General features: G+C 32.2%; 1 protein-coding gene across 4 annotated transcripts in view; it reads right to left on the bottom strand.

Annotated features, from left to right (window-relative positions):
* Septin7 (septin 7) overlaps positions 1-15358 on the bottom strand; it is a 98703-nt gene that overhangs the window by 67391 nt on the left and 15954 nt on the right. The window contains exons 1-3 of one of the 4 annotated variants that reach the window (XM_058584449.1): positions 5435-5641; positions 4031-4133; positions 3128-3259 (exon numbers count right to left, since the gene is read on the bottom strand). The exons of 2 other annotated variants lie outside the window; for them this stretch is intronic. In XM_058584449.1, coding sequence (XP_058440432.1) covers positions 3128-3146 — 19 coding nt within the window. In that variant the 5' untranslated portion in view covers positions 3147-3259; positions 4031-4133; positions 5435-5641. Of the gene's footprint in view, positions 1-3127; positions 3260-4030; positions 4134-5434; positions 5642-15358 lie in introns of those variants that run through there. One more of the 4 variants, XM_046460604.2, reaches the window with a different exon arrangement.

Below are 15358 nucleotides of genomic sequence, written 5' to 3'. Positions count from 1 at the left end.
TGCATTATAGTTAAATCTAATTAGGAAGCATACAAAAACAAAGATTCAAAGATAACGTCACAACTTAGGGGTCAGATCCTAAAGTCAATGTGAAATGAAAATTAATCTTATCACCCATACAGCATAATGAAATATAATCTAGCAACTTGTTTTCTTCCTGCACTAAAATAAGTAACTATTCCTCTGAGCAGTTACACAGTGAATGGATTTAATAATTAGCCTTTGGATGTAGTTCGGTAGTAGAACATTTGCCTATCATGCCTGAGGCACTAGCTTCAACCCAAGTACCACAAAAAAAAGGGGTGGCATACTGTCATCAGATTAATATTCAATAAGGTGATGCTCATACACTATGAAAGTATGTGGAAGATGAAAGTGACTAGTGGGATAGTAAATCTCCTCTCCCATTTCAAGACACTCTAGGCAGACATCAAAAAAGACATCATAAAAGACATCAAAAAAGACATCATAAAAGGTTCTACAGTTTTCATTCTTAAATCATGACCCCACTCTCACATATACCCACACTTCTCTCTCTCCCCCTTCCCACAGTTTTTTTTAGGGGAAACAAAAGTGTGTAATTGAATTCATGTGAGCTCAAAGCATTATGGTTGCCCTCTACTGAATTGTGCACTAGAACCAGTATTCCAAAATGACCCTCTGAATCATGGTTAAGAACATAACAAAACTGGGCACCACTGTCTCAGCTACTTCAAGAGTCTGATGGGGTAGGGGAGGGTATCACAAGTTTGAGGCCAGCCTGGCAATTTAGTGAGATTCTATCTCAAAAAAAAAAAAAAAAAAAAAAGAACAAAACAAACTAAGGAGCAAAATGAATTTGCTTCTGTCACCTGCTAGTTATGCAACAAAAGGCTAATCTAATACTTTGGTTTCTTCATCTCTAAACTGGGTTCCTTCATAAAATCATTTTATTGAGTATATCAATAGCCATAATAAACATTGTATGCCACATTAATTTTATGCTGGGTTACTATTTTCAAAACTAGAATGCTCACTTGATCTCAACTTCAATTCTATTCTCAAAACTCTGCCCTAAGGGGCTGGGGTTGTGGCTCAGTGGTAGAGCACTTGCCTAGCATGTGAGAGGTACTGGTTCAATCCGCGGCACCACATAAAAATAAAAACAAATAATAAAGGTATTGTGTCCATCTACAACTAAAAAAACATTAAATTAAAAAAAAAAAAAAAAAACCTCTACCCCAATCTTACAATAAGGCATTAATAATCTGTAACCAGGGCAAACTCTCCTGTATTCTTAAACTTCTACAAATTTTCAATTTTTGTATGAGTCTACTGACTTATCTTCATTTTCTGGAAATGCCACCTATTTTCTTTATGTGTAGTTTATCTTCTCATGCCAATTATATGCTCCTTTTAAGACTCACAATATGGGAACTCACACCATACCTCTTAAATAGGAAAAAAAGGTATTCAAGTAAGTACTCAGGATATATTATCTGAGGCAAGATTACTGCACAAAGGCTTTACAACGAAGTACAAAGAGTTTTAGATGGAAATCACTGATATAGATTCTCAATTTGTGCCAATGTTTAAGTCTTTTTAATTATTGTTCTTTTTAGTTATACATAACAGTAGAATGTATTTTGACTTATCATATAGAGATATATACATAATCAATGTTATAGATGTTCATCATAGATATACATAATCAATGTTTAAGTCTTAAGAATTATTAAGAGTCAGAAATGTTCTGAATTTAGATCCCAAAAATGAGGACTTCTAAGGAATTGCTTATAGTTTTATTTAAGTCAAGAATATTAAAACAAAGGTTAATTTTTGGCTTACTATGATTAATGCTGTAAAACTCAGTCTAAGTCTGAAAAACAGATCAACATACTGAGACATTTAAAAGATGACTGACTATATATTAGGCACAATTACTACACAGATGAAAAGATTTAGTCTCCGCACACAAGTCTATATAAACATAGCTAAGTAAACAATGCTCAAGAGCTGGGGATGTAGTTCAGTAGTAGGGCACTTGCCTAGCATGCATAAGGCCCTGGGTTTGATCTCCAATACTTAAAAAAAAAAAAAAAAAAAAGACAAGTTCAAGGTGCAGAAGTAAGGATGTAAGGACTTTGATATCTCTTTTCCTTTATCCTCAGTTGAGGTTTAAGAAGGAGGAAAAAAAAAAAAAAAAGCTGAATTTCCCAGAAGGGTTTATCATAAAAGCTTATAGAGAAGATATATTTACAAACTATATATTTAGTCTAAAAAAGCAAGATCAAAAGACTTATCAGATTTTATAATACTTTTCAATGATTTCCTACATAGGTCAATAAAGTAGTAGGAAATATAGTAATAATGGCTTTGTTAAAGAACAAAATTAAATATATACGATGACTTAAATTTCAAAAAGAAAGAAAAAAATAGCTTATCAAATTTTTATCTGAAAAATTGACAAATTTTAAAACATCTGGCCTTGATCACCACACATTATTCTACTAAGTTCAAGAACTTATTGTTCAAACTAAAATTCTAATATCAAAAAAAATTTTTTTCTATTGTTATAATTCTCCTAATGGACCTATATCAGAGAACTATAACAATTTATCATTTACAGCTACTAAGGTAAGACCCAATGTTTCTTTATATATAATGATGATGCTATAAACCTCCAGAAAAAAAGGCACACTTTTCCTTTATTTTATCCATATATCTAGACCCAACTCTGCTCCACAGCAGGAATTTGCAAGCTAGGTATACTATATTTCTACCAAACCATAGTGGGGCAAGTTAACCAACAAATTTACAACTTTGAGCCAAGTTTTAAATGTATGTACTGTCACAATGTGTACAACTTCCAAACAGCCACAAACTGACAAACAGGTAAAATATTTTCTCCCCTCCATAAAGGAGTATTTCATAGCTGATTCAATGAATTCAATTTAATACCAAAATAAAAATACTACATGGTAAAACATGATTAACAAAACCTGATAAATACTACCTTAAAAGCTCAGTATTAAATCATTTTTTATTCTAATTTATTATATATGACAGCAGAATGCATTAAAATTTATATTATACACACAGAGCACAATTTTTCATTTCTCTGGTTGTATATAAAGTATATTCATACCATTCATGTCTTCATACATGTACTCAGGGTAATGATATCCTTCTCATTCCACCATCTTTTTTACCCCCATGCCAATATTAAATCAATTTTATTTGTCAAGGATAATTAATCCACTACTCTCCTTTTTACCTGCTTTAAAAATAAATAAATAAAAGTACAATAAAATTGCATCATACTCATGAAAGGTTCTAAAGTCAGTCTACATGAGGTAAAAATAATAGTCATTTAAGAATAAAACCATCACTTTAAATTACTAATCTTACTCATAGTAAAATGCAGAATATGTTTCTTTATACGTAATAATATTACCAAACTACAGTCAAAATAGTCCTTAATCTTCAAATGGACTATAAAACAGAATAAGATATTCATGACATAAAACACAAAAGAAAAAAATGAGACTGAATTAGAGAACAAGAAGGGTAATATTTAACTCACTCAAGGGCTCATACTCAAAATGGATATAATTCTAAGCATAATCATTTGGATTATGCTTCTTCACCCGATCTCTGAATTTAGAGCACATATTTTTTTCTGTTAAACGCTCATGTGACATGACTTCATTATAGTAGGTAAAGCACAGAACAAACTTATCCTAAAGTAATAAGTAACCACCAGACACTATTTTCTTTTGCAATATCAATTGTAGAGAATCTCTTTTGGGTTCTATTTCACCTCTACTGCCCATCATTTCCAACTTTTGGTTCCCAATAGATAAGATATATAAATCTCATTATACCACTAAGTTAAATTTGAAAATGTAACCATATAAAAAATAAACGATAACATACATTCACTGTAGTTATTTGCGCTATTTTTTTATTATTGTCTTAAATTTATTCAGAGCTAATCAATATTTTAACTGAAACCAAAACTCCATTTTAGTGCAAAATCATATCTTACCTACTACCATAAGTGTGAATTCAAACCCTCTCTTCACTGATTTTCTATAAACTTGATTTGGGAGATTGGCAAATCCCACGTAGCCTTCAAGGTTCTTCGGTTGCTGAGAAAGGTAAAAAGAGGCAAGTTATTCATGTATCAACAACAGTATCCTATCAGACATTTCAAGTTTTATTTACTAATCTACTTTTAAAATTATACAAAATATTATTCATAGAAAATCCATTTTTTTTAGGTTGATACCAATAAAAAGTATTAGTTAATGGCAGAATGGATGAAATGAACAGAGCTCAAATTGATTGATAACATAATGGCTAATTACAAAAACCCCAAGGGAATGACATAAAAATTAGACCTCCCTCAGAGCAGACTTCAATTGATGATAAATTAGTAAGAAGATTCTAACCAACTAATCCAAACAAAATAAAAAAGCACTTTTACTAACAAAAACTCAAATCCCCTAAAAATGTGTTATGAATATTTTTTAACTATAACCTTTATTCTCACTGATTAATTACCACAGGTATGAGTCTCTTGAAATCTGTTTTCTGAATCATGAAATGAAATAAAGTTTAGTTTAAAGCAATTTATTCATAAATTCTTGAAAGCTCTCATGATCAATGTCAATCAACAAACAATAACTTTCAAGCTATTATGCCAGGTCCAATTATGCCACTTCAAGGTTTCACATGATCTTGCCAATCTTCAAGGAAATCAAATTTATCCAGATTTTTAAGTACATCATAATTTCTTTGCTATATGAGTTTTTTGTTCTCCGATGACCTCAATGATTATTTAATAAGTAACTTTTAAAAATCTAATTCTAAATTGGTATAGTAAATAAGTCTGAGTTATAACTTGCCCATTGGTAAGAAACACTGCCCATAGTTTAGACCATCTGAGGGAGTAGAGTCTTACTGGCTAATTTCACTTTGGAGGTTAAGTCTTATTCATTATGACAATATAATGGCAAATACTACTTAGAGATACATATTTCTTTAAAAGTTTTGGCCACTTTTACAACAGTACTTTAATAAAAACTCAGGAGATCAAAGCATTAATTCAACACATTTGTATTTAACAAAGTCATCTACATTCTTCACTAGAATCACATATGTAGCAAAATATTTTATCAATAATCTTTTTTCACTCATAGTTTTTAATCCAAGTATTGATAAGCCAACTCAGTTGATTAAATTGAAAAGCTAATTTTAATGCTAATAATCAGGAAACTCATCTTAACATAGCATTTTAAAGTCAATATTTGAAAGCTTACTATAAGTACAGCTAAAATATGTATTAAATTTAAGGTTTCCTGAGTATACATTTCATCCAACTGTGAGTTAAATTTAAGTAAACTTAGAATGAAAAAATGTCTCTGTATAAATTATGTAGTATACTTACAGCTACTTTGTAAAGAACACATTTCCATCATTCCAGTGTTCCAGATTCCAAACAGAACAAATTCACAGGGGAACAGTAAAGGAGGAATTCCAAGAATTGTAATGACAATTCAATCCAAACAGGAGTGGCAAATCCATTGGAACACAACAAAAGGTAGAAAAATAAAAGTTACTTACATGTAACTCAACAAAATAGATGTAAATCACAAATAAATTGAGAACAGACTTCTCTATACATTTTGGTCTTTTTTTGTGTGTTTACGGGACATCAAGTAGTGTGAGTTAAAATTCACACTAGCCTTGCTATTATCCTGTAGTGTGAGTTAAAATTCATTTTCAATAGTTATCCTGCTGAAATATAGAACAAAAGACTCCTATGTTTTTATAAAGGCCAATTACTATGCCTTGCATCTTAAGTCTTCCACATGAAATGGTTGAAAGATGACAGAAGTATAGTTTCAGGAAGATACACAGGCGAAAGCTTTTAATTTTCAATAAGGAAAAAAAATATAAATATTTTCATAGTTTATTTTTTCTTGTGGGTTTTTTTTTTTTTTTTTGGGTCAGTCACTGTATTAATAGCAGCCCAAATCAGACAAACCTAAATGTTTTAACTAAAAATCTTCTCATACAATGCTACATTTCAATTCTATTAAAGTGAAATTCAGAGTTAAAAGAAATGTAGACTAGATACAGGAAAGGGAAGAAAGTTAAGATGGTAAGCAGCAACATATGGCAAGATAGGATAAACTGTGAGCTGTGAAAATTAATGAAACAGAGAAGAAAAGACAATCACTGGACAAACTTGCTGTGAAAAGTGTACATATTTACACAAATACAAATCTGTAACCTATTTCTACCAATCTGAGAGAGTTAAGGCATTACTGTAGTTTTATAGTTAATTCAATTTAGTAAATGAAAATCTACTTTGAAACATAATTAATTACAAAATTATTTTTCCCCATGACACAACCCTCCAATGACTTCTCCCTCAAAAGTCAAATTCAAATCCCTAACAAAAGACCTACAGTGGTTCTCAACTTCAGCTGCATCTTAGAAATCATCTGGGGAGTTTTGATAAAATACCAATGCACTGGTTATACTCCATCCAGATCAATTATATCAATTTCTAGGAGTAGGACTCACCCATTAGTACTTTTAAAGCTCTTCAGATAGTTCCCATGAACAGCCAGAGCTAAGAACCACCAATTGACAAGCAGCCCGGCCCTCAAGATCTAGCCTTGCTATTATCCTGGCCTAGTTTCCTACAACTCGCCTTACTAATTTTTCTTCCAGACACAGTGAATGTCTAACCACTTTTCAAACACACTAGGATGCTTTAACTTCATGACTTTTACACTCATTGCTTTTTCTTTCTGTAAGAGATTATCATTACACAAATGTCACCTTCAAAGATAGATGTGCCTGTCCACCCTATTTAATCCACTCCTCACCTAGTACTTTGCTGCTTGCTTTGTACTTAAATTTACCACCATCTAACATGTATGTTAATCATACTGTTTATTAGTTTTCTCTACCCCATTGCTAACAAGATTGTAAGCTCCATCAGGGCAGAGATTAAATGAATTACATAAATTGCAGTATCAAAAAAGAAGCCATCTGGGAGAGTTGAAAAACTTCAGAAATTATGGTATTTTAGTCTGCATCTTCAAAGAATCCACCAGACAAAAGACATAACAAAAACATCTAAAGAGCCTGGCTCTGTGTCTTATTCATTGCTTTAGCTTCAGAATAGTCTTTGGTACATACTAAGAAAAGAGGGGAAAGTATTCTAGGTAAAAAGTGGACCCTAAATTAGAGATAAACTTGGTATTTCTAGGAACAACAACAACAAAAAAAGGGTATATGAACTGAGGTAGAAAAGAAGATAAAGGAACAAAGGAAGGTATGGACAAGGACATGAGTGATGGGAAATGAGGTCAGGGAAGTAGGCAGGGTATGATCATGTGGGACTCAGCCAAAGCAGAAAGTCTAAATATTATTTTAGGTAAGATGGGAAGCCACTGGAGGGTTTCCACAGGCAAGTGACCTGATTAGTATTTTAAGGATAGTTCTCCCTGCAAGGTGAAGAGTGGAAATAAGAAACTAGTAAAGAGGCTACTGCAATAGTCCAGAAAAGAAAGATATAGTGAACTAAAATGGTACGGAAACAATGACAGATTAAGGATTCAAAATATTTTGAAGATAAAGTTAAGAGGATATTGCTGATGGACTGGATGTGATTAGTGAAGGAAAAAGAGATGAAGGATAATTTCTAGATTTTTGGCTTGAACAACTCAATGGCTACTGACATCTCCTAGGGGAAAAAGGAGTAATGGTAGAAGAAAAGATTGAATGGTGAAACACAAAATCAAAAACAGCTTTGAAATGGTTGTTTGAGGTGCCTATTATCTATTTGATATGTCCAGTAGGCAGCTTTAAATACATGGCTCCAGAAATTCCAAGACTAGTTAGTGTTGTAAATACAGATTATGACTGGGAAGGGACTAAATTCCCAAAAAGAGATTATAGATAAAAAAGAAGGGAATTCAGAGCCCTATAACCCTAAAATATTGATAGTTAGGATGTGAAAGATTAGACAATGAGAAGGTATGAGGAAAACCAAAGCCATTTCAATGATGGACTAGTCAATCAACTGTGTGGAATGCTACAGAAAAGAAGTCAAATGAAATATGACTCTAAAATTTGAAAGTAAAGTTGCCAGTAACTTTTAAGAAATGCAGTAACTGTTACACAGTAAGAAGAGTGACTAGTTTGGTTTACAGTAGATAATTCTTTGCACTTACTTATTAAAACATTTTGTTATTTCAAAAATCAAATGATTTTGAAACACTTATGGTTCCCTCATATGACCGATATCCTAGATGGGTAGAATTGTCATATTCATCTCTATAGTACTAGCAAAGTGTCATTTACAGAGTTGATAACCAAAAATGGTGGAGGACTGCATATTCAGAATCATTTCTTCTGAAAAAAGTGTTCAAAAATCAAAGACAAATTGGTTTGACTACTGCTGTAAAATAAATTATCACAGAATTTGCATAAAAGTATCCCATCAAATAGAAAAATAAAAGTCTAAAGCTACCTGGCTCCAAATACTATTTAGATAGTACACTATTCACAATATTGATTGACTAAGGCACAAACTTTTCATATCTCATAAGAATCTTTCCTAACCCCAAATTCTAAAATAACCAGCTTGTAATTCTGAAGACTTAACCACCCACTGATTCTTTTCCTGAACAAACAAAATGTTCACAGTGCCAGTTGGGAAATATAATTGCTGGATAAGGAAACATTATTTATAGATGTAAGTGATATAACCATGGTATTTATGAGAATTATAAATAAATGTATATTCACCCAGGCTTCTACCTAAAACCTTAAGGTCTTGAAAGTATTCTTTGATTTTAAACATCAGCTCTGTAAAAAGAAACCTTAATCACTATTTCCAGATGAATATATTCATAGTTTTTAGTTATATTCTATTTCTGCGAAAATTTATATTTAAAAAAAAAAAAACCTAGAGCTGGGCACAGTAGGGCATGCCTGTAATCTCAGAGGCTTGGGAGGCTGAGATAGGAGGATCTCAAGCTCAAAGCCAGCCTTAGCAACTTAGCGAGTTAAGCAACTCGGCGAGACCCTGTCTCTAAATATTTTTAAAAGGGGGAGCAGGGGAGGCTGCTCAAGATGTGGCTCAGGGGTTAGGTGCCCTGGGTTCAATCCTGAAGGAAGGAAGAAAGGGAGGGAGGGAGGGAGGAAGAAAGAAAGAAGAAAAAACTACAATGCCACTGCTTGCTGGAAATTAAATAAAATGTGGAATAAGATCAATGTTTAACTTATCTAACCTTATTTCTAGAAATCAAAACTACTTAAAGAAAAAGATGCTTATATAACTGAAACTTTTCAAGAATTCTTCATGTTCTTTTGCCATGTTCTTGTTACACAGAATAAAGTCACTAAAATTTGATACCTAAAATCCCATCATTATATTTAAAGGTATGGTATTATATTTGCTCTAACAAATCTTTCCATCAGAGTAGAAAATCACAACATATTTTGAAATTTGCTCAACATGCTTTTTGGTAACAACAATAAAAAAAAATTAAGCAAGGGGAATTGTAAAAGAATGCAAGCCTAATAAAGACCAAAATCTCAGGAAAAATAAAAATTATCCTGGAAGGATTTTCATCAACCTTCAACTCCCCCAATCTTCACAAAACAAGATTCCAATAAAAAATCAAAGTGGTTAGAAATAATAACATACAACCCAAATTTCCTTAATATGCTAGAATTCTATTTCACCTCTTGGTAATTACGATTTTTAAAAATCAGGTTATACAGATCCAAGGATTATATCAATTACTTTCAAATTCAATGATAAACATTTGGTCTTTCCACCTTTGGATTTTAAAATTAAATATATATGTAGATGCACATATGACACACTGTTTTACAAAAAAATAAAATTTTTTCTCCTGAAAATTCAGCTTTGTTTTCCAAATATTCCTTGAATTGTTACAAGCTTTTGGTTAATTTCAGGAGTTCTAAGAAAGTTAATTTTGACCATTCTTGCCTATTTTCTCATTGATTTTAGTGGTGGAGAGAATTTTCTGAGATCTAATTTCTTTGACTGTCACTCTGCCAAATGTCTGAAAATGGTTCTTCTATTCAGTATGCCCTTATCTGTCCATGTCTATTCTTCTAAACCCGTGCTTTTATATCTGCATGGCATTTGATATATGGACATACCATAATGTTTTTTATTTCACTTGTTCAAGGAACTTGTTTTATAATGTTTCACTTTTATTAACAGGGCTTTTTTTAAAAATATGCTGCTATTTAAATCTTACATATTCTCAAGATTATAAATTTGTAGAACTGGAATTTGCTGAGTTAAAGGGAATGAAGATTTAAGCTTTTGGTCCACAAAACCAAACTGCTCCTCAAGTAAGTCATTTAAATTCTGACAATCATGTAACCGAGTACCTTACATTTCTACATTCTCAGCCAGTACTGGGTCCTTCTATTCATTTCAATTTATTCTCTCAAAACAGATCTTTTGGCAATGATGAAAATGTTCTCTATCTGTGCTGATTATGTTGGCCACTTATATTATGGGCCTGTTGTGCACTTGAAATGTGACTAGTTATACACATATACACACACACACACACACACACACACACACACACACACACACACTCTCTCTCTCTCTTTTGGAGGGAAGCAGTTTGAGAACTAAGCACGATAACCACTTGAGCTATGTCCACGTTTTTCTTATTTTTGACACACTCTCACTAAATTGCCTAGGCTGGCCTTGAATTTACAATCCTTTTTCCTGTTTCCCAAATCATTGGGATTACAGATATGAGTCACTGCACCTGGCTTGAAATGTGACCAGTTCCAAATGATTTTTTAATTCTAATTTCTCTTTTATTTTTTATTCTAATTTGTTATATATGACAGCAGAATGCATTACAATTCATATTACACATATAGACCACAATTTTTCATATCTCTGGTTGTACACAAAGTAGAGTCACACCATTCATGTCTTCAAAAATGTACTTAAGGGGCTGAGGATGTGGCTCAAGCAGTAGCACGCTCGCCTGGCATGCGTGCGGCCCGGTTTTGATCCTCAGCACCACATACAAACAAAGATGTTGTGTCCGCAGAAAACTAAAAAATAAATATTAAAAAAAAATTCTCTCTCTCTCCCTCTTTAAAAAAAAATGTACTTAAGGTAATGATATCCATCTCATTCCACTGTCTTTCCTACCCCCATCAAATGAGGTGTTCTAAAGTTTTTAATATGTACATCAGATTATAGAGGTTTACTACAAATAAAAAGAATGCAGAATAATAAAGTCTTTAACTTTTTATATTGACTGAATGTTAAAATGATAGAATTATGGATTGCATTTGGTAACATAAAATATTAAAGTTTTTATTATTTAATTTCACCTTTTTACCTTTACTTTCTTAATGTGTCTACTAGACTATATAACTGTATAAACTGTTAATATGTGTGGTTCACCTTATGTTTCTATTGGACAGCTAGAATTTAGCTTTCTAAAAAAAACTGTTTAATAGTAGTATATTTCCTCCCCCTGCTTCTTAAGTTTGTCAGTTACTACACTCCTGCTTTCTTCTGTTTGTTAAAGATGATATCTGACATTTCAGTTTTCCTTTCTGCTCCAAACTGACATTCCAGAATATTTTTAGCACCTATGTGTAAAGTCTTTCATAAGTTTAAGTCTCGTCTTCTTAGTTGTGCTTGAGCCATCACTTTAATATTTATTTACTGATAAAATACATTTTACACTTATTAAAAATGATGTGGAGTTGGCTTCCTCTTTTCATTAGGCTCAAAAGACTAGATGTGGCAGAAGAAAAAACTCAGCAAAACTGAAAATTGATCAAATAACATTAACCAATCTAAGTTAAATATGAAAAGTGGACAAGAGCCATAGAAATCCACAGAACAAAACCAATCATGCCAATATGTGTATAATGGGAATTCCTAGAGTAGGAGAGAAAAAGAGAAGAGAGGAAGAGAGGGGGAGGAAGGGAGAGAAAGTATTGAAGAACAATGGCAGAAAACTTCCCAAATTTGTTAGGAAAAAAATTAGTCTCCACATTAAAAGATCAGTAAATGCCAAACAGGATAAAATGAGACCCAAACCTCAAACTGTCAAAAAAGAAAGCAAAGACAAAGAGAACCCTGAAAAAAGCAAGTCAGAAGGAACTGACCATGTGCAGTTGTTTCTTCTCAAGAAACTAGAAAAACAACAAATTAAACCCAAAACAAACAAAAATAAGAACATGATAAAGGTTTGATGCGAAATAAAAGAAATGCATGAAAACAATGGGGGGGGGGGGCGGTCAACAAAACTCTAATTTGGTTCATTGAAAACATCAACAGATCTGACAAATTTAGCAAGACTGACGAAAAAAAAAAAAAAAAAGTAACACTCAAATTATTTAATAACAAAGGAAAAAGCACTACCCTCTTAGAAAAAAAAATTTTTTAATATTTCAAAGGAACCTATGAACAACTATATGCCAACAAATTAGATAACCTAGAAGAAATATAAAAATTCCTAGAAAGTCACAAACTACCAAAACTGACTCAAGCTGTCTATCAACAAAAGGGTTGGGGATGTAGCTCTGTGTTAGCACATTTGTCTACCATGTGAGAGGCCCTGGGTTCCAACCCTAGCACTGCAAAAACAAAAGTAATTCAGAAAATCGGAACTGTCCTATGACAAATAAATGATTAAATTAGAATCAAAAATTCTCTCACATGCATGTGTGCACACACAGAGATAACCAAAACAAAAAATTAAACAAAAGCATAAATCTGCCCACAAAGACAAACCCAAGCCCAGATGTCTTCACTGGTATATTTTACCAAATGTTTAAAGATTGTCCAATCCTTCACAAACTACTCCAAAAAACACAAGAGGAGGAAACAATTCTCAATTTCTTTTATGAGACCAATTTTATACTGATACCAAAACCAAATGCACAAATGGAAACAACAAACCAGTGCTCTTTATATAGACCCCAAAACCATCATGAAAATACTAGCCACAGATTCTAGCAATATGGAAGAAATTACACCATGACCAGAGTGGGATTTATCCCAGAATAAATATGCTGGATTTACATCTAAGAATTAATCAATGTAACACACTAAATTAAGTAAATACACACAACAACCATATGACCATCTTTGTAGAAAAAGAAAATATATTTGACAAAAATTCAATACTCTTTCAAAATAAACACACTTAACAAATGAGGCACAGAAGGGAACTTCCTCAAACTCATAAGGCATCTAAGAAAACCCACAATATTATACTTAATGGTAAAAGATTGAATGCTTTCACTCTAAAATCAAGAACAAGACATAGTTGTCCACTCATGTCATTGCTAATCAACACTTTGTGGAGGTTCAAGAAAAGGCATTTGGCAAGATAAAAAGAAGGTATCTAAATTGTAAATATAAGGAGTAAAATTATCTCTAATTGCAAATGACATGATCTTATAAACAGGAAATTGATCTATAAATTCAACACTGTGCCTATCAAAAGGCATGAATATCTACATAAAAAGATTTCCTAGATCACATCACATATAACAATCAAAATGGACCAAAGACTTAAATATAAGATATAAAACTATTAAACTCTTAGAAGAAAACAAAGAGTAAATCTTCATGATCTTGGATGAAGTTTCTTAAACATGAACATCAAAAGCACAAGCAATTTTTTTTAAAAACAGATAAACTGGATTTCATCAAAACTAAAAACATTAGTGCTTCACATACCACCACCAAGTAAATGAAAACTGAAAATTAAAGAAAATATTTGCAAACCATCTAATAACAAATTTATATCCAGAACATAAGGGATTCCTACAACTTAATAAAAGACAAATAACACGATTAAAACTTGAGCAAGAAATTTTAACAGATATTCCTACAAAGATAAACATATATGTCAAACATCATTAGCTGTTAGGGAAATGCAAATTAAAATCACAATGATAACCACCTCATACCTACAAAGATAAGTAAAATTTAAGAGACAATCACAAGTATGAACAAGAATGTAGAGAAATTAAAATTCCCATAAACTGGTGGTAATTAGGAAATAGTTTGCAGTTCCTCAGAAAATTGAAATGGAGTTACCCTAGAATTGGGAAATTCTATTCTAAGGTATACATATCCAAGAGAATTGGAAATATGTCCACATAAAAACTTATTTAAATGTCCACAGCAGCATTTTTCATAATAGCAAAAATAAATAAATAAATAAAACTCCAATGCCTATAACCAACTGATGAATGGATAAACGAAATGTAAGTATTATCTATACGGTGGAATAATACCAACAATAATATAGAATAAAGTACTCCTAAGGTATGGATAACATTAAAACATTATACATGGCTTATGTTATGGCTGGGGTTATGGCTCAGCAGTAGAGCGCTTACCTAGCATGTGCAGGGCGCTGGGTTCAATTCTCAGCACCATATAAAAATAAAGTAAAGGTATTGTGTCCAACTACAATGAAAACAAAATATCTTTTTTTAAAAAACATTGTTAAGTGAAAGAAGCCACTCACAAAAGACCACATTTATATTAAATGTCCAGGATAGACAAATCCATAGAAACAAAAAGTAGATTAGTAGTTGCCAGGATCTGAGAAGGAGAGGGTCCAGTGACTGATTACTAATGAGTACAGAGTTCTTTTTTGGTGATGAAAATGTCTAAAAGCAGATAATGGCAATGGTTGCACACCCTTAATATACTAAAACACAGAACAGTACACATAAAAGGGGTTTTAAGGTATATAAATTATATCTCAATATAGGTGGTATAAAAACAAGAATGTATTGTATAATATGCTGCTACCTCTCAGGTAAATGTCCCCTTTCTCACACATTATCTTCTCATTTATCCAAAAAGACAGGACGAAAAAGCCAGAAACTTATACAGCTGGTTACCTCTACAGACAGACTGCAAAGTGGTAGAAAGAAAAGGGAAATGAGAACAGGGGAAAAAAAAAAAGAGGGAAGTATACTTCTGAGTACACTCATTATAAAGAGGTGACTATTAACACCATGTTTCATATATCCCAACAATAACAACGAAATAATCAAAATCAACCAGGATTTGAGAAGAACCCAAAATGGAATACAAAAAATAACAAGTGAAACTGTATTTCAGATTAAGAACATAAAGACACTGAATGGAGTTAAGGAAAAGATAAGTAACTTCAGAAAACAGTATTTTGACTATAATGGTATAAGGCTAGAAACAAAAAGAAGTATACACAAACACTATACTTAATAAGTAAACGTGTATTAGAGCAGTTCTGAAGTTTTATCT

This window comes from Marmota monax, unplaced genomic scaffold (assembly GCF_021218885.2).
Source record: "Marmota monax isolate L192 unplaced genomic scaffold, Marmota_monax_Labrador192_F-V1.1 WCK01_AAM20220418_F8-fsc00107, whole genome shotgun sequence".
In the NCBI taxonomy this organism is placed as follows: Eukaryota; Metazoa; Chordata; class Mammalia; order Rodentia; family Sciuridae; genus Marmota; species Marmota monax.
This window is presented reverse-complemented; position numbering and strand designations above follow the sequence as displayed.